Source organism: Hyla sarda, chromosome 1 (genome assembly GCF_029499605.1).
Source record: "Hyla sarda isolate aHylSar1 chromosome 1, aHylSar1.hap1, whole genome shotgun sequence".
NCBI lineage: Eukaryota > Metazoa > Chordata > Amphibia > Anura > Hylidae > Hyla > Hyla sarda.
In genome coordinates, this window is record NC_079189.1 from 310188173 (window position 1) to 310207661 (window position 19489).

At 40.9% G+C, this 19489-nt stretch overlaps 1 protein-coding gene across 2 annotated transcripts in view; it reads left to right on the forward strand.

Moving 5' to 3' along the window:
• DGKQ (diacylglycerol kinase theta) overlaps window positions 1-19489 on the forward strand; it is a 200338-nt gene that overhangs the window by 110841 nt on the left and 70008 nt on the right. Inside the window, exons 7-9 of one of the 2 annotated variants that reach the window (XM_056518256.1) lie at window positions 5432-5500; window positions 16809-16909; window positions 18147-18370. In XM_056518256.1, the coding sequence (XP_056374231.1) occupies window positions 5432-5500; window positions 16809-16909; window positions 18147-18370 (394 nt within the window). The remainder of the gene's footprint in view (window positions 1-5431; window positions 5501-16808; window positions 16910-18146; window positions 18371-19489) is intronic. The other variant, XM_056518257.1, reaches the window with a different exon arrangement.

Genomic DNA, 19489 nt, shown 5'->3' on the forward strand with positions numbered 1-19489 from the left:
AAATTATTAGTTTCTACCGGTAAATCTGCTTCGCATTGGTCATGCTCTAGTATTTTTTTATTTTGGAAAAACTTGAAAAGGTTGATGTCTCTAAGGGATCGCGCTAAGTCGATCTCAAAAGAGACTGCATGTAAGTCTTGTAGTTTTTGTAAATATAACGCTGAATTAAAAACTATGAGATTAGGTGCAATTACGCACACAGTAACTGATCTTATTACTTGTAGAACTAAATTTGTGGTATATGTCATCTATTGCCCATGTGGGTTCTATTACATCGGCAAAACTATAAGACAATTATGTGCTCGTATTAGGGAACACCTTTATTCGTTCCGTACCTTGAAGGGAGCACCGCGTCTTATCGCCCATATGATGGAAGCCCACAAGGGACAATTGGATCATCTAAAATTCTCCGGGATAGAAAAAGTTAAACCCAAACCGGGGATAAGTCTGGATCAATACCTCTTGCAAAGAGAAACATATTGGATCATACAAACAGCAGCAGCTGGTCCTCTCGGATTAAATGATAACATTGATTATGCACCATGTTTTTAAATTTTCAGTTTTTAACATGCACATGTCTTAGTATGTGCTTTCTTATACTGATGCACTTACAAAAATGGCGATGGTTAGCCAATGGTGAGACTCTAACGAGAACTCGCCAGGTGCATCAGAAGAGGAGGGCGGTCCAGAGCATTCACGATTGGCCGCCCACCTGTGTAAGAAGCAGCACAGAAATCCAGGTAGATATGGCCGGATGAAGCTCGTATAACGAGTGAAACAGAATCTGTCGCCTACTACGTACCCCCCCTGCACGGGTCCCTCTCCCTTACTGCATTTCATGTTGTGAGTATGTATCAATAAAGAAGCCTTTTTTAAGAGAAGACCGGTGAGTGCCGATGTTATTCTATTCTTTACTGCATTGATAATTTATAAATCTGTTTAACTTTCCGGAGCCAGTTGATATATAAAAAAAAGTTTTGGCCTGGAATACCCCATTAGGACCAGGCCAATTTTCACTGTAGGACCAGAGCGTTTTTTGCACATCTGACTACTGTCACTTTATGAATTAATATCTCTAAAACGCTTTTACCGAATATTCTGATTCAGAGATTTTTTTTCATGACATATTCTACTTTATTTTGGTGGTAAATTTTCGTTGTTACTTGCATCCTTTTTTGGTGAAAAATCCCCAAATTTCATGAACATTTTGAAAATGTTGCATTTTTCTAACTTTGAAGCTCTCTACTTGAAAATTGATATTCCAAATACATTTTATTTTTATTCACAAATACAATATATCCACTTTATGTTGGCATCATAAAATGGACATATTTTTACTTTTTGAAAAATTTGAGGGCTTTAAAGTAGAGCAGCAATTATAAAAAAATGTCATGAAAATTGCAAAATCTGAAGGGACAGATGTTACAGAACTACAACTCCCAGCATGCCTGGGCAGTCTAGGCATGCTGAGAGTTGTAGTTTGGCAATATCTGGAGGGCTACAGTTTGGGCACCACTGTAACAGTGGTCCCCAAACGGTGACCCTCCAGATGTTGCAAAACTACAACTCCCACCATGCCCAGACAGCCTTTGGCTGTCTGGGCATGCTGGGAGTTGCAGTTTGGCCCCCCTAGTGGTTGCCACAGTAAAGATCACATTACTTTCACTTTCATTCCCCCCCCCCCCCCCCCCCACCCCACGTCGCTTCCCTACCTGAGCCAGGATCCAGCAGTCTGCAGCGACGATCAGCTGTTCCCAGCCATCTTCTCCTGCAGGTACCGACCTCCATCTTCTCCCCATGTTCCCCGTGACATCCAGGGGTGGCCAGAACAAGGGGTTGCCATGGCAACCCACTGTCCTGCTCTGCCATTGGTCAGAATCAGTTCTTACCAATGGCAGGGGATAGGAGGAGGTCGCAGCACTGCGACCTCACTCCTACCCTGCAAGATGATCTGGGTAGTCACTGACAGGTCAGATCATCACTATTTTCCAGGCTGATCGGGTCACCAGAGACCCGATCAGCCCGGAATAGCAGAAAATCGCATGTCTGAATTGACATGCGATTTTCTGCGATCATCGACATGGGGGGAGGGGGGGGGGGGGGGCGTTTGCCTCGGACGCCTGCTGAACGATTTCAGCAGGCGTCCGGTTTCGCAACCCGCCTGTTGCGCGGCGGGATGCGAAATTCCCACGGTCTTATGAGTACGTGCCTGGTCCTTAAGACCCAGGGTGCAGGGACGAACTCATACGTGCCTGGTCCTTAAGGGGTTAACAAGTATGTCCCGTTATATCATACGTTGTACTTAAAGGGGTACTCCGATGGAAAACATTTTTTTTTAATCAACTGGTGCCAGAAAGTTAAACAGATTAACAGATAACATTCTATTAAAAAAATCTTTATCCTTCCAGTACTTATTAGCAGCTGTATTTTACAGAGAAAGTTTTTTTGTTTTTGTATTTTTTTTTCTGTCCACAGTGCTGTTTGCTGACACCTCTGTCTGTATCAGGAACTGTCCAGAGCAACATAGGTTTGCTATGGGTATTTTCTCCTGTTCTGGGCAGTTCCTGATACGGACAGAGGGGTCAGCAGAGAGCACTGTAGACAGAAAAAAAAGAAATCCAAAAAGAAAAGACATTTCTCTGTAATATATAGCAGCTAATAAATACTGGAAAGATAAAGATTTTTTAATAGAAGTAATTTACAAATCTGTTTAACTTTCTGGCACCAGTTGATTTAAAAAAATGTTCTCCACTGGGGTACCCCTTTAAGTTGCAAGTGCCCTAAAAAATCTGACAAGGTTTGGATGCCGGGTACTGTTGGAGGCATCGACAGACCCTCCGGAGAGGTTGAGTACTCCGGCCTCATTTAGGCCATTTTTGGGGGCTTATATAGAGCAATGGAGAGAGTTTCCCTTGAGTCTGTTTGGCTGTGTGTGTGGGCGTTTGTCATGTATGTGTTGGGCTGTTGTACTCCAGGGGTCACGCTATTGGCCCTATTGTCATATTGCACTATTGCTATGCTGGGTGACTTTGCTCCCAAGATTTAGGTCACTATGCGGATTGTATGTATGTCCGCGTACTATGGAACTTTGTCTTGTTACATTTTGGGCACTCTTGGTGTGTCACCTAGAGAGTTTTTCTTATGTTTTGTTTGTTTAAAAATTTGCCAAAAATAAATACTTTCAAAAAAATTTTTTATTAAAAAAACTTGCACCCTTCAGGACCGGATTCCCTTTAACTATCCTAAAATAATTTCTTTATTCTTAAAATAATAACCCCCTTGGTGCAAATATATATATATATATATATATATATATATATCTCTATACATACATACATACATAAATAAAATACACACGGCTCAAAAAATAAATAAAGGGAACACTTAAACCACACAATGCAACTCCAAGTCAATCACACTTCTGTGAAATCACACTGTCCACTCAGGAAGTAATACTGATTGACAATCAATTTCACATGCTGTTGTGCAAATGGAACAGACAACAGGTGGAAATTATAGGCAATTAGCAAGACACCCCCAATAAAGGGGTTGTTCTGCAGGTGGTGACCACAGACCAGTTCTTGGTTCCTATGCTTCCTGGCTGATGTTTTAGTCACTTTTGAATGCTGGCGGTGCTTTCACTCTAGTGGTAGCATGAGACAGTCTGCAACCTGCACAAGTGGCTCAGTTAGTGCAGCTCATCCAGGATGGCACATCAATGCGAGCTGTGACAAGAAGGTTTGCTTTGTCTGTCAACGTAGTGTTTGGCATTTGCCAGAGAACACCAAGATTGTCGCCCTGTGCTCTTCACAGATGAAAGCAGGTTCACACTGAGCACATGTGACAGACATGACAGAGTCTGGAGATGTCGTGGAGAATGTTCTGCTGCCTGCAACCTCCATGTGCTTGCCAGAGGTAGCCTGGCTGCCATTAGGGACCGAGGTGAGATCCTCAGACCCCTTGTGAGACCATATGCTGGTGCGGTTGGTCCTGGGTTCCTCCTAATGCAAGACAATGCTAGACCTCATGTGGCTGGAGTGTGTCAGCAGTTCCTGCAAGAGGAAGGCATTGATGGTATGGACTGGCCCGCCCGTTCCCCAGATCTGAATCTGATGGAGTACATCTGGGACATCATGTCTCGCTCCATCCACCAATGCCACGTTGCACCACAGACTGTCCAGGAGTTGGCGGATGCTTTAGTCCAGGTCTGGGAGGACATTCCTCAGGAGACCATCTGCCACCTCATTAGGAGCATGCCCAGGTGTTGTAGGGAGGTCATACGGGCACATGGAGGCCACACACACTACTGAGCCTCATTTTGACTTGTTTTAAGGACATTACATCAAAGTTGGATCAGCCTGTAGTGTGGTTTTCCACTTTGATTTTGAGTGTGACAAATTTGATAAATTTGATTTCCATTGATAATTTTTGTGATTTTGTTGTCAACACAATCAACTATGTAAAGACGAAAGTATTTCATACGATTAGTTCATTCATTCAGATCTAGGATGTGTTATCTTAGTGTTCCCTTTATTTTTTTTGAGCAGTGTATATAGTAGTGTATTAAAAGCACAAGGTGATGGCATATGGCAAATGGTATAGATGTTTATCAATATTTCTATGGCGGAATATTCAAAGATGTCCAATGGCCACTTATTTACTTGTAGTCCACTGACTGCTGGTTTCCAATCTCTGTTGGCTATCGTTTTCCATGTTTCTCCCTGTTCCTATCCTAAATCATGCCACTCTTTTATCACCATTCTTTTTAAAACGTGTCACAACTAGACCTCCCCAAAGTTTTCCAAAATACAACCAGCTTTGTCAAGGGCAAAGGTTTTAACGAGATGCACAATACGGAGGGCACTAGGACCGCTGAGAAATGCACCGATCATAGATGGCTATGCATTTCTGAGCGCAATCTGGATTTCTGCATTAGACACATCTGGTGTGGAAATTCGACCATGTGCCCAGTGAAGCAGAATCTCATTGAAATCAATTGGACTCTGCTGCAGCAGAATTTCCGTGCGGAATATTCCTGCAGAATTCCGCACAGACATTCCTCTGTGTAAACATAGCCATAGGGTGAATAGAAACAGCCTAAAGCAATTGTAAACAGAAAAACCACTTCCCTGAAAATAACACCTGTTACTTGCAATAAGCAATTATGTTTCATGGGGGGTTTGTTTCTATTTCCATTTATTACATTCATAGTTTTTCCTCAATATGACATGGAGTTATAAACTTCCTATACATTTTATTTTGTCTACATAACTAGATGGACTGTCTAAGCTCATGCAGTGTGTATATAGTTGCTTTTAGCTGTGATGTTACCATAGGGGATTGAAAACTAAATAAATCTTCATGGTTGAGGTACAAGAGTTTTTATAGGCAAAATTGAAATGTTTTTTTTTTTTGTTTTGTTTTTTGACAGACAATGACAATGAAACAGAGGGAACAACACAAGTATCGGTTAAGGAAACTCCTACATCTGCAGATTCAAGTATGCGTTACTTAATTTTACAGTAACATTTGTCATGTTTTGACAGTCTGTCTTGATTTTATTTTTAATTCTTTATTGCTATTCTTAATATTAATTAAATAAAGGCTTATTTTAAAGTGTTTCCTCCATATTTAGTACAGAGCTGCCTACCCTTAGCATTAAAGACAATACAGTACTTTTGTTTAATGTGGCTGTAGTTAACTTATATTGCCATTGTTTTCTAATGGAACAAAAAACCGGAGAGGCTTGTCGAGTTACAGCTGCCTGCCTTCTGCCTGTCTGGACCAAATTGATGTGTCTCCATACTGAGAGCAGGTGAGGGTGTGCAGTAATCATGCTGCTGCAACTTGGATGCTCTCTCTGATTGTTTGGTTGAATTAACTGTAGATAACAATGGCAATATGTTAAAGGGGTATTCCAGGCCAAAACTTTTTTTTATATAACATCTGGCTCCGGAAAGTTAAACAGATTTGTAAATTACTTCTATTAAAAAATCTTAATCCTTCCAATAGTTATTAGCTTCTGAAGTTGAGTTGTTGTTTTCTGTCTAACTGCTCTCTAATGACTCACGTCCCGGGAGCTGTGCAGTTCCTATGGGGATATTCTCCCATCATGCACAGCTCCTGGGATGTGACATCATCATTGAGCAGTTAGACAGAAAACTTCAGAAGCTAATAACTATTGGAAGGATTAAGATTTTTTAAAAGAAGTAATTTACAAATCTGTTTAACTTTCCGGAGCCAGTTGATATATATAAAAAAAGGTTTTGCCTGGAATACCCTTTTAACTACAGCTACACTGAATAAAAGGTACTGTTTTTCTTATCTGCCTGTGCCCTCTCAGCTGAGGTCTGCAGCTCTGTTCCTCGTATGGAGCTGTGACAGATGCACATTAATTTTATTTCTGTATCTCATAGCATTGATAAATTATGCAATGTGGCGTCCCCCAGCAAAATTTGTGTTTTACCATAAAATGGGAAATGGGCATGAGCAATTAGCAAGGTCAGAATTTTCTGCCATTCTTCTCTGCAGATCCTCTTAAGCTTGGTCCGATTTCATAAGGGACCATTGGTGGACAGGTACTCATGGGTCTTTTCATGAAGGTTAAACTGGGTTCAAGTCAGGGCTCTGGCAGGGCCACTAAAGGGCATTCAGAGTTTCTCCTCAACCACTACTATGTTATCTTAGCAATGTACTTAGGGTCATTGCTTTGTAGGATTGTAAACCTTCGGTCCAGTCTGAGGTCCAAAATTCTCTAAATCAGGTTTTCATTAATAATATTCCTGGTGCTCCATTCAGTTTTCCCTAACCAGTCCTCCTGTTCCAGTTGCTAAAAATACACCCTCACAGTCTGATTGTTTTAGGTGCTTTTTTGCAAACTCCAGCCAGGCTTTCATGTGTTTCTTACCAAGGAGAGGCTTCTTTCTAGCCACTCTGCAGCAGTCTACCATATGGGCTTTAGGGAAATTACCTTCTGGAAGTTTCTCCCATCTTCACACATGATCTTTGGAATTCAGCGAGAATGAGCAATAGGTTTTTGGTTACCTCTCTTACCAAGGCCAATCTCCCTCAGTACCATAGTTTGGTGGGGCAGCCAGTTAAACTTAAAGGCCTGATTGTTCCAAACTAATTGCATTTAAGAATTATAAAGGTCACAGTGCTATTGGAAAGATTTAGTGCGGCAGAATATATATATATTTTTTTTACCTTTCTCCAGATCTGTGGTTTCACACAATCCTGTCTCTGAACTCTGCATGCAAATTCTTTCCACAATGGCTTGGTTTTTGCTTTAACATACATTGTCAGCCATGAGACCTTATCATGACAGGGTTGTGTCTTTCCAAATTATGTCCAGTTAACTGAAAACCTGTGTAGAGGAAAAGCAGTGCAGCTGCTTGGTTACTATAGGCAACTGCCCCATAATTGTTTGGTTGACATCCATTTTTACTATTTTGTTTATCCACTCTTCAAATTTATTACAATTTCCATTTGTTTTGGCAACATTTTTCGAAGTTCAGTTAGAATGTAGGGGAATTTTCTATTTCTTCCCATCCAAGTAATCCCAAACACATTCAACTATGATGTAATAGTCTGGGGTATTGTCTGGTTCCCCCACAAAAGAAATATCATATTTGTTTTATAACGCCATCTAGGTCTTCTTAGCATTGTTTTTCAGGCTGTTAACACGAAGAGGAATGATTTATCAGTGTTTAAATAAAATTAACTCAGCTTCACTTTTGATATATATATATATATATATCTCCCATACACAATTATTTTTTTACAACTTCTAACAGACATGAAATATTAATTTTAGGTCTGAGTCTATTCTGGCCATATTTTACAAAGTTCATGGCAGGTCTTGTCTAATGTAATATAAAAAGTAGGACAGGATTTCCTACAGTGCCAATAAAACCAATATGTAAACCCCTAAAAACAAAAACATAGTTACAATCATAATCTGCCCCGTGCCTATAAATGTACATAAAAACTGGAAGGAAACTCTAAGTTGGGAATAGTCAGGCACAGGAAAAGCTCTAGCTAAGATTTGTAGTAGACCTTGGATTAGTTTCCTAGAACTCCCCACCTCCTTTGTGTGTGTCCGGAAATCCTTTTAAGCATAGTAAATGTTCTTGCAAGGAATGGTTTCTATTTATAGCTCTAAAGAAAATGCTGGTATATTATATATAACTGATCTATAGATCACTTCCTCTCTGTTACAGCCTTTCAGACTCTGACATAGTATTTTCAAAATACTTTTTATAACCTTTTTAAAAAAAATTCTAAGGAATTTGGATCCCAGATGACTGCCTTGTGTTTAATTTTTTTGCCTGATCTTACTGAAATTGACTTTGACTTACAGACTTTGACTTACAGCCAAAAGTAGCCCCAAAAAAAGGAAAAAAACTAAAATCTCAAGTGGGAAATCATCCTAACCCATAGTGCACTAAAATGCTCCAGAATGAAATAACAGGAATGAATTTAGGGGGACATTTATCTTTTAGAGCCTTTTTTTGCTCATATTTGGTGTGTGAAATGTCGCATGTGCCCCTGTTATGGGGCACGTGCGACATTTCACACGCCAAATATAAGCAAAAAAAGGCTCAAAAGATAAATGGGCCCCCTAAATTCATTCCTGTTATTTCATTCTGGAGCATTTTAGTGCACTATGGGTTAGGATGATTTCCCACTTGAGATTTTTTTAGGGCAAATGTCCAATTGAGAAGCAAGGTCTCGTCCATCAATTATTAATAGAAGCTAAGTGCTCATTAGACATGCAGAAGCTTCAACTAGCGAGTGTCTGTTGTCTGTCTGTATGATAAATATTAAACGCATAAGTGTTGTCTTAGCAGGCGCTGTGCCATATTGGAGGTTAACCACTTGATTTCTGCTTAATTAGACAGTTGAACAAATATCAGACTTTTTAAACACATCTATGATACCCAGGACTGTAGAAATTGCTTTTGCAAGTAATGCCATATTATTCACATAATGTAAGGAGCCTTTTTTCAATACTAAGGCTAGCTGTAGACATAAAAGTTCTGGTGGGGGATTTCATCAATAATCTCATGTCTATGGTGATGAGCAGAATGTTCCCTGACCTTTGACAGCAAGAGAGATCTTATTCTTTTCACAGCCCTAAGTAATATGAACAGCAGCATAACAACAAGGAAGGGCTTACACTGAGCACTGAACTGCTGCTAGCGTGAGAGGGAAGCCTTGATTTACTTTGGACAGTGTGCATTATCTGGAGGATTGAGGCAGGTTCATTACTTGGTGCTACATAGCTTAGGCTGTCTCCCTCTCTACAGTGCATAGCACTAACTAAGCTCTGCCCCCACTTCCTGTGTTTTGTCTTGGTCTCTCTGTTACTAGATTTGTGCTAAGCTAAATGACAGAAATTGGACAGCAGATTGTAGGCAAAGGAAACACCTAGTGGCTGTGTTTCTGGGCTAAGTCATTTTTAGTATATTAAGTGATTTACAAAAATTTTACAGATCACCTAAATTATCTCATGGAGGGAAGTTGTTTGAAGTGACTAAATCTAATTACAGACAGGAAGTGACATATAGATTAGTTAGCTGCATTATACAAGCATTTTCTAGTTTCTCTTTCACATTTACAACGTTTTAAGATTTAAAAAAGTTGATCTAAATGAAGGCAGAACAACATTCAGGATCCTCACAATTTAAAATAGTTCCCCTGCAGATTTCACCTCTTTGTATGTTGTGAACCTTTAGGACCTCCACCAATGTTGAAAAGTGATAAGCAAGACAGTCTCTTCCCTTTTATTTAATAACCAAAATGCTATTGGTGCAATACTTTCATTGGGTTGTAGCCTTATTAGGTCACATATTTACATTTTCTTTTTATTTATTTTGTTATTTTGATTGTTTAGTTATTCATTACTTATGTGGTTTACATTTGTGTTATTCCTGTGTGAACTTGAAATGGGCGCTGTCACTTGGAAAAACTTTTTCGGTGAAAGTCTGAGTGTTTCGACCACCACCAATTACCAGTAGGTAAAAAAGAGACGGGAGAAGTCTGAGATCTTCGAATTCCCACCCAGCTCTGTCACATAATCAAGACATACTCTCACTATAAGTCTATGGTACGTGTTTCCCGTGACACACAGCGAGGAGAGGAGCACATGCCCTGTTCTCCTGATCGGTGGAGGTCTGAGTGTCTCTAGGATATCTCTAAAGTTTTTCAAAGTGACAGTGCCTATTTAAAGCTCACACAGGAATAGCACACATGTATCTTTTAAATAGCGGTACTGGGCTTTCTGTTCAGTTTTAGCCTTAAAAAAATAAATATGCAAAAAACATTTCATGAAGTAATTATGCAGTGTCAACTTTTTTTCCTCCAACCACTAAATATTAAGGGTGTACCTGTCATTATTAAGAACTTTTGACATGTCCTAGTTTTTATCGGTTGGGGTCCAAGTGTTCTGACCCATACTGATCAGTAGAACAAGCGGAGAGAGAAGCACGCGTCTGTGGACTTCTTTCCCCACTCTATGTCGAGGTGAATGAGACGGCCCCATAGGGGGAGATATATCAAAACAGGGGGGAGAGAAACAAGAAAAACAGAAGAGGGAATGTATGCTCCCTGTTTGATCCCTGCTTGAGTACAGCTCAGTGCTCCCTCCCTCCCTCCTGCTTTTCTGTCTGACAGGCTGGGAGCTGCACTGAGCTGATTTCAGACACACTCACTGAGTCCGAAATGCTTGCTGACAGGATTGCTAGGGAGACCCCTAGTGGAGAAGTTTTTAAAGTAAAAAAAAAAAACATGAAAGGAGGAATTTTTTTTAAATAAAAGCAATTAAAAAGTTGTCTTTATCTTTAAATGGGTTCTCCGGTGCTTTAACATCTTATCCCCTATCCAAATAGCTATCACGCCCCTTCCCTTAGGCTTGCATTGAGGGGCGGAGCGTGACGTCACACGCCGGAGCAGGCGTGACTTCACACGCCGCCCGCCCTGTAGTCGCCGGTAATCAGTCCCGGAGTGAACACGCTCCGGGGACTGATTACAAACGGGGTGCCGCGTGCATGATGCTGGGGGTCCCCAGCGGCGGGACTCCCGCGATCAGGCATCTTATCCCCTATCCTTTGGATAGGGGAGAGGATGTTTAAGCACCAGAGAACCCCTTTAATATATAAAAAGTTTGTTTCATGAGGTGTACACTTTAACCCCTTAAGGACACAGGGCGTATCCATACACCCCGGTTCCAAGTCCTTAAGGACACAGGGCGTATGGATAAGCCCTGCGCATTTCCGGCCCCAGCCGCTAGCTGGAGCGGAGCCGGTGCCGGATGCCTGCTGAAATCGTTCAGCAGGCATCCCGACATATCGCCCAGGGGGGTCATTATGTCCCCCCATGTCGACAATTGCCGCAGATCGCTGGACAATTCAGTTCAGCGATCTGCGGCGAATTCCGGGTCAATCGGGCCTCCAGTGAACCGGTGACCCGGAATTACTGGCTGATCGGGTAACAGCCATTACCAGCAGGGGTGAGGTGGCACTGGTGCCACCTCACGATCGCCCTGATTTCCCGGCCGAACAATCAGGGCACCTGCTGCGGGTGTCACTCCCGCAACCCGCGCCGCCCCTCTTCCGGAGGACGTGAGTGGGTGCGGGAAGAAGACCCCGGGTGCTGGGGACCCAGATCCCCGGCGTCCCTGTTGGGATCGGGGCCCCAGGAGCGACGGCGGTGATGGGACTGACCTGCGCGGCGGCGGCGTGGAGCAGCAGCAGGAGGTGAGTGACAGCCTCCTGCTGTTGCTTAGCAACAGCTCCCAGCATGCAAAAAGGGCATGCTGGGAGCTGAAGTTATGCAACAGCAGGAGGCAGACCACCACAACTCCCAGCATTCCCTTATGGGCATGCTGGGACTTGTAGTTTTGCAACTGCTGGAGGCACATTTTTTCTATGGAAAAGTGTACCTTCAGCTGTTGTATAACTACAACTCCCAGCTTACAAAATCAGCTAAAGTGCATGCTGCGAGTTGTAGTGGTGCATCTGGTGGTTGCATAACTACAACTCCCAGCATGCCCGTTGGCTGTCGGTGACTGCTGAGAGTTGTAGTTTTGCAACAGCTGAAGGCACACTGAGTTAAGTAGCAAACCAGTGTGTCTCCAGCTGTTGCAGAACTACAATCCCCAGCATCCCCAGCCAAATTAGTATGCCTCCGGCTGTTGCATAACTACAGGACCCAGCATGCCCTTCCGCTGTCTGTACATGCTGGGGGTTGTAGCTTTTGCAACAGCTGAAGGCACACTGGTTGCAAAACACTGAGTTTGTTACCAAACTCGGTGTTTCACAACCAGTGTGCCTCCAGCTGTTGCAAAACTACAACTCCCAGCATGCACTGATAGACCGTACATGCTGGGAGTTGTAGTTTTGCAACAGCTGGATGTTCCCCCCCCCCCCCCCAATGTGAACGTACAGGGTACACTCACATGGGCGGAGGTTTACAGTAAGTATCTGGCTGCAAGTTTTAGCTGCGGCAAATTTTCTGCCGCAGCTCAAGCTGCCAGCGAGAAACTACTGTGAACCCCCGCCCGTGTGACTGTACCCTAAAAACACTACACTAACAAAAAATAAAATAAAAAGTAAAAAAACACATGCCCCTACACAGCCCCCCGCCCCAATAAAAATGAAAAACGTCTGGTACGCCACTGTTTCCAAAACGGAGCCTCCAGCTGTTGAAAAACAACTACTCCCAGTATTGCCAGATAGCCACTGACTGTCCAGGCATGCTGGGAGTTTTACAACAGCTGGAGGCACCCTGTTTGGGAATCACTGGCGTAGAATACCCCTATGTCTACCCCTATGCAAGTCCCTAATTTAGGCCTCAAATGCGCATGGCGCTCTCACTTTGGAACCCTGCCGTATTTCAAGGCAACAGTTAAGGGTCACATATGGGGTATCGCCGTACTCGGGAGAAATTGTGTTACAAATTTTGGGGGGTATTTTCTGCTATTACCCTTTTTAAAAATGTTACATTTTAGGGAAACAAAGCATTTTAGGTAAAAAAAAATATTTTTTTTTTTACATATGCAAAAGTCGTGAATCACCTGTGGGGTATTAAGGTTCACTTTACCCCTTGTTACGTTCCCCGAGGGGTCTAGTTTCCAAAATGGTATGCCATGTGTTTGTTTTTTGCTGTCCTGGCACCATAGGGGCTTCCTAAAGGTGATATGCCCCCCAAAAACCATTTGTCGCTCCTTCCCTTCTGAGCCCTCTACTGCGCCCGCCGAACACTTTACATAGACATATGAGGTATGTCCTTACTCGAGAGAAATTGGGTTTCAAATACAAGTAAAAATTTTATCCTTTTTAACCCTTGCAAAAATTCAAAAATTGGGTCTACAAGAACATGCGAGTGTAAAAAATGAAGATTTTGAATTTTCTCCTTCACTTTGCTGCTATTCCTGTGAAACACCTAAAGGGTTAATACACTTACTGAATGTCATTTTGAATACTTTGGGGGTTGCAGTTTTTATAATGGTGTCATTTATGGGGTATTTCTAATATGAAGACCCTTCAAATCCACTTCAAACCTGAACTGGTTCCTGAAAAATAGTGAGTTTGAAAATGTTGTGAAAATTTTCAAAATTGCTGCTGAACTTTGAAGCCCTCTGGTGTCTTCCAAAAGTAAAAAGTCTAAAATGTTATGATGCAAACATAAAGTAGACATATTGTATATGTGAACCCCAAAAATTTTTTTTTTGAATATCCATTTTCCTTACAAGCAGAGAGCTTCAAAGTTAGAAAAATGCAACATTTTTATTTTTTTCATCAAATTTTGGGATTTTTCACCAAGAAAGAATGCAAGTTACCACAAAATGTTACCACTAAGTTAAAGTAGAATATGTCACGAAAAAACTGTCTCGGAATCTGAATGATAACTAAAAGCATTCCAGAGTTATTAATGTTTAAAGTGACAGTGGTCAGATTTGCAAAAAACGCTCTGGTCCTTAAGGTGTAAAATGGCCTGGTCCTTAAGGGGTTAAGGATTAATGTCACTTGTTTACTTCATTTTATTGGCAGTTTTCATGTGTATTTTGCTTTTACAGCTTGGTTGACAGTAGTGTAATAGAAACTACTACTGCCCTACTATGTGTTAAATCAATGCAGTTTTGCTACATGCAGATTTGTATATTTCATGTTTTTTTTTCACAAAGATTAATAGGTTAGAAACTGCATTAAATGTGCAAGGAATAGTGCAGCAATCTAACCTAAGCTTCAATACTTCAGCCACAGAATCTTATACTTTTTGATACCGCAAAATATGTGACTGCTGTGGCAAAAAAGTTGTATGTATGTGGAATTTAAGTTTTTAATGTGTTTTAGTAAAGATTGTATATAGTCAATATGTTTGTGGCCATTGGATCAGTTTGTGTTGTAAAGGCCTGTTTACATTAGCCAATTATTGACATCCCTATACAATTTTTTGAGAAGCCAGCCATCCAAATTTTTGCAGGATCAGCCAGCTCTCTCATGTATGGGAGCCTCCAAACTTTCTGCCGACAGATTAAGTTAAGGAGATGAAGATCAAGCATGTTGAATTTCAATTGCCTGACCCTTTTGCTTTTCGGATAAAAACAACTGCCACACCTATCCAGCAGCAGTTGAGCTCCTCTTTCTCGATTTCCAAAATTTTAATGTTCAGCCAAGCCAAACCTTTAAGTGTGGAACAGAGTAATAGCTGCTGGCTGAATGAACATATGGACACCTCAACTAATTTCTAAGTGATTGTGACCATAAATGCCTATATCCATTAAGAAACTCTTGCCTGTCTGGGGTGAGGATTATAAATATATCCATTAGATAATTTACAATATTTCAAAACACAGATCATACATTACCTCATTTTTATTGTTACATAGATTGTGTTGTTAGAAAAAGACAAGAATCTATAAATTTTAACCATTTTTCTGTCCCAAGTGTGTTGATCCAGAGGAAGGCAAAAAAAAAAAAATGCTTATGAGGTAACATAGTAACATAGTTCATAAGGTTGAAAAATTACCAGAGTCCATCAAGTTCAACCTATAACCCTAATGAGTCCCTACTGAGTTGATCCAGAGGAAGGCAAAATCCCTCATACTAGAGGTAAAAATTCCTTCCCAACTCCAAATATGGCAGTCAGAATAAATCCCTGGATCAACGTTCTGTCCCTATAAATCTAGTATCCATAACCAGCTATGTTGTTCTTCAAAAATGCATCCAGACCCCTTTTGAACTCTTTTACAGAGTTCACCATGACCTCCTCCTCAGGCAGAGAATTCCACAGTATCACTGCTCTTGCAGTAAAGAACCCCCATCTGTGCTGGTGTAGAAACCTTCTTTCCTCTAAATGTAGAGGATGCCCCCTTGTTATAGATACAGTCCTGGGTATAAATAGATCATGGGAGAGATCTCTGTACGGCCCCCTGATATATTTATACATAGTTATTAGGTCTCCCCTAAGTCTTCTTTTTTCTAAACTAAATAACCCCAATTCTGCTAATCTTTCTTGGTACTGTAGTTCTCCCATTCCCCGCATTACTCTGGTTGCCCGTCTTTGAACCCTCTCCAGCTCCACTAGATCTTTCTTGTACACTGGTGCCCAGTACTGTGCACAGTATTCCATGTGTGGTCTGACTAGTGATTTGTACAGCGGTAGAATTATTTCCTTGTCATGGGCTTCTATGCCCCTATTGATGCACCCCATGATTTTATTTGCCTTGGCAGCAGCTGCCTGACACTGGTCACTACAGCTAAATTTACTTTTAACTAAGACCCCTAAATCCTTTTCCATGTCTGTTGTCCCAAGCGTTCTCCCATTTAATACATAATCCCAGCCCGGATTTTTCTTCCACCTGTGCATTACCTTACATTTATCAGTGTTGAACCTCATCTGCCACTTCCCAGCCCAAAACCTCCAACCTATCCAGATCCATTTGTAACAGTGCACTGTCCTCTATAGTGTTTACCACTTTACAGAATTTAGTATCATCTACAAAGATTGCTACTTTACTATTCAACCCCTCTGCAAGGTCATTAATGAATATATTAAATAGAACAGGACCCAAGACTGACCCCTGTGGTACTCCACTAGTAACAGTCCCCCAAGTACCATTAATAACCCCTCTCTGTTTCCTATCACTGAGCCAGTTACTTACCCACTTGCTCACATTTTCCCCCAGCCCAATCCTTCTCATTTTATGTACCAACGTTTTATGTGGCACTGTATCAAATGCTTTGGAAAAATCCAGATATACAACATCCAGCGATTGCTCCTGCTCCAGTCTGGAGCTCACCTCCTCATAAAAGCTGATCAGGCTAGTTTGAGAGGACCGAGCCCTCATAAAGCCAATTGCCCCATACCAGGGGCATCATTTCTTCCTGACTTCAATATGGCAATCAGAATAAGTCCCTAGATCAATGATATGTCCCTATAAATCTAGTATGCTTAACCTGTAATGTTACTGTGCAGAAACATGTCCAGGACCCTTTCAAGCTCTCCCCTGGCAGAGAGTTCCATACTCACTGCTTTTACAGTTAAGAACTCTTATCTGTGCGGTTGTCAAAACATTATTTTCTCTAGATATTGAGGATGCCTCCTTGTTATAGATCTCTGTACTGCCCCCTGATATTTATACTGCCCCTAATTTTTTATTTATTTTTCCTAAACTAAAAACTCCTAAATTTGATCATCTCTTTCATGTAAATGGTTTAATCTAGCAGTCAACTTTACTGGTATATCTCATATGTGTTTGATGTGATGTATCACTTGGGCTTAATAGTTATTTTTTATTTTAGGTAAACAGACTTTGAAGATTTACGATGGTCATGATGCGGTAAAGCGGAATCAGCCTAGAATGATCTCTGTTCCAAGAATTGCAAAAAGTGAAGAAGTAGTGGTAAACTTAATTTTATTAGCCCATTTTCCAGTTTGAGTATAGGTTTCCAAAATCATTCTGGTCTATATGTTTGTGCAAATCTTGTTAAGTGATAAAAACGTAATGCACTTTGCATACCATACCACTGTCCTTAGTGACACTGCACTCATCAGTGCAGTGTCACTACACTAACCTGCTGCTACAACCACACTTAAGTGTCTGTGTTCCATGCTCCCATTCTCCTGGTATCTTCATCACTTTCCTCCATTTGGCCAGGAGGCTTGGGGCACGGGCTGAGCTTTGTGATGTCACCGCTGCAGTTTCCCTAGTTCTGTTCGCAGCAGGGCCTTGCAGAGAAACAGCAGTTGTGACATCACAAAGCTCAGCCCGTGCCCTGAGCCTGCTGGCCGAACGGAGGGAACAGATGAAGTTGCTGGAAGAAAGGTAGCCCAGATGGCAGACACGTAAGTATGGTTGTCATCACTACCTACCTGTAGCAGCAGGTTAATGTGGTGACATTGATGACAATTTTTCTTTTAAAAGGGAATAGAAAAACAGAGCTAATTTCTTCCAAAAACACCACCCCTGTCCTCAGGTTGTGTGTGGTATTACTAGTTGGCTCTATTCATGTCGCTGGAACTGAACTGCAATGCCACACGTTACCTGATGACAGGGGTGGTACTGTTTATTTATTTAATTATTTTTTTAAGAAACTGGCTCTGTTTTTCTAAAAATAAAATATGAGGAAGGCTCGCTGACTCCTGTACACTTAAAAAACTGGGCAAGCCAAACAGACACCCACACCTATACGTTTTTTTTTCCATTCTGTTTTTCTAATGCTCCATATCCCCATTAACTCATTATGTGATTCTCTATGTATCTTATTCTAAATGCTTGTGCATTAATAAATGAGCAGTCTTGCCATTTTGGAATATATGATTTAATAACTTCTTCTTTAGCGATTGATGGTGAATGTCATCACAGAAGCTTCAGCTTTTAGACTTGTTCAGAGACAGGATAACTCCTTACACTCATTCACTTCTAAGTTTACAAAAACATTAAAAAAAATAATAAACGAAACAAACAGCCCACTAGGACACTAAAAAAAGATCTAATTTAATGGAATACACCCATGGGAGATATTCTGTAATATCACATTGATTATAACTAGAAAACGATGACAGATGCTCATAAACTAAAATAAACAGCTTGTAAGATTTGATGACTGGAAAGCTTACATTTTGTCCCCGTGTTACAGGAGGCCTCCTTGCGGGCATTTTACATTCCTGATGACCCACAGGATTATGAGCTTCAGACACTGACTCAGCAGACATTGGTCTCTGATGACATCATTAACAGAAATGGAGCTACAGATGATGGCAAAGGCAGTTCAGTGTTCAAAGAGGCAACTCCGGAAGCTTGGATAATCAGGGCAAAGCCAAAGGAGCGGGAAGTCATAAAAGTTTATCTTGGCTGGATGAAGTAGGTTACATTACTGATCTACATGCATAAATACTAGCTTGGATTTTAATAAAAATAAGTGAAATGGCGTTTTAGGTAACAAGTGACTTTTTTATAGATTTTAGAAGAGTAACTTAATGCTGCTCAGCCATAAAGCAAAATCTTTAACATTCATAGTGCAGCTGACCTTTTATGAGACAGGGGGCTTTTTGGACCCTCACTGGGACATTTGCTTTCTATGCATTCTGTATAGTTGTGTCCCTGATTTTAGATGATATTTTCAAGAATAATACTGATTGGTAATTCTAAGTCGCCTTACTGGATGACAGGGACAGATGATTTATATTTCTGCTCTTACCACTTTATCCTGTTTTCAATACATTGATCTTTTACTGAACTTTTTGTTGTCTCAGCAGCAGTAAATACTGCTTTATTATTTGAGACATTTTGCTTCTTCTTCCTGTGCTATTTGCTGTTCTAATGTTAATGTGTATGGATGTAAGCATTTGTTAAATGGGTTAACTGTCTTTTTACTTCAAAACAGGAAGATGTATGACATTTGTCATCACATAAATTGACCATTTCAAGGAGGATGTGGTGACTGTGGAAAGTTGTATTCTTGTGGTTTTTTTTTTATGTTGTAGAATCATGCGTTCTTGTTATGCCTTTGAATTGTGGCTGAATATGCTATTGGCATCTCTGCATGATTTGCTTTTACCTGGATTGTTGTCCAGAATTATTATTTTTATTATCCCTTTTCTTTACTACAGATGTTATGAAATGGAATGGTATTTATAAAAATACACCGGTAAACTTGAATTGTACATTTGTTCGTTTGCTGTATTTCCCATTGGTATTCAGTAGTTGGAATGTAGAATTCTGCAATTTTAGTTTCACAGAACCTCTTTATTATCCCATTGCCTTATGTGAATTGGCTTTTGATGGCAAATATGGCAGATGTTCTGATTCTTTGCTTGACGAATATGATCATGTGTACCTAAACTTACCTCCAAGCATATGCATATATAAGGTATCCTTAATAGACTTGCAATTTGCAGCAACCTGGACTGTACATGAGAGGGAAAAAAAACTTTGTTTATAGTGCACCTTTTTAAAATTCAAGCACCAGCGAAAATGGAT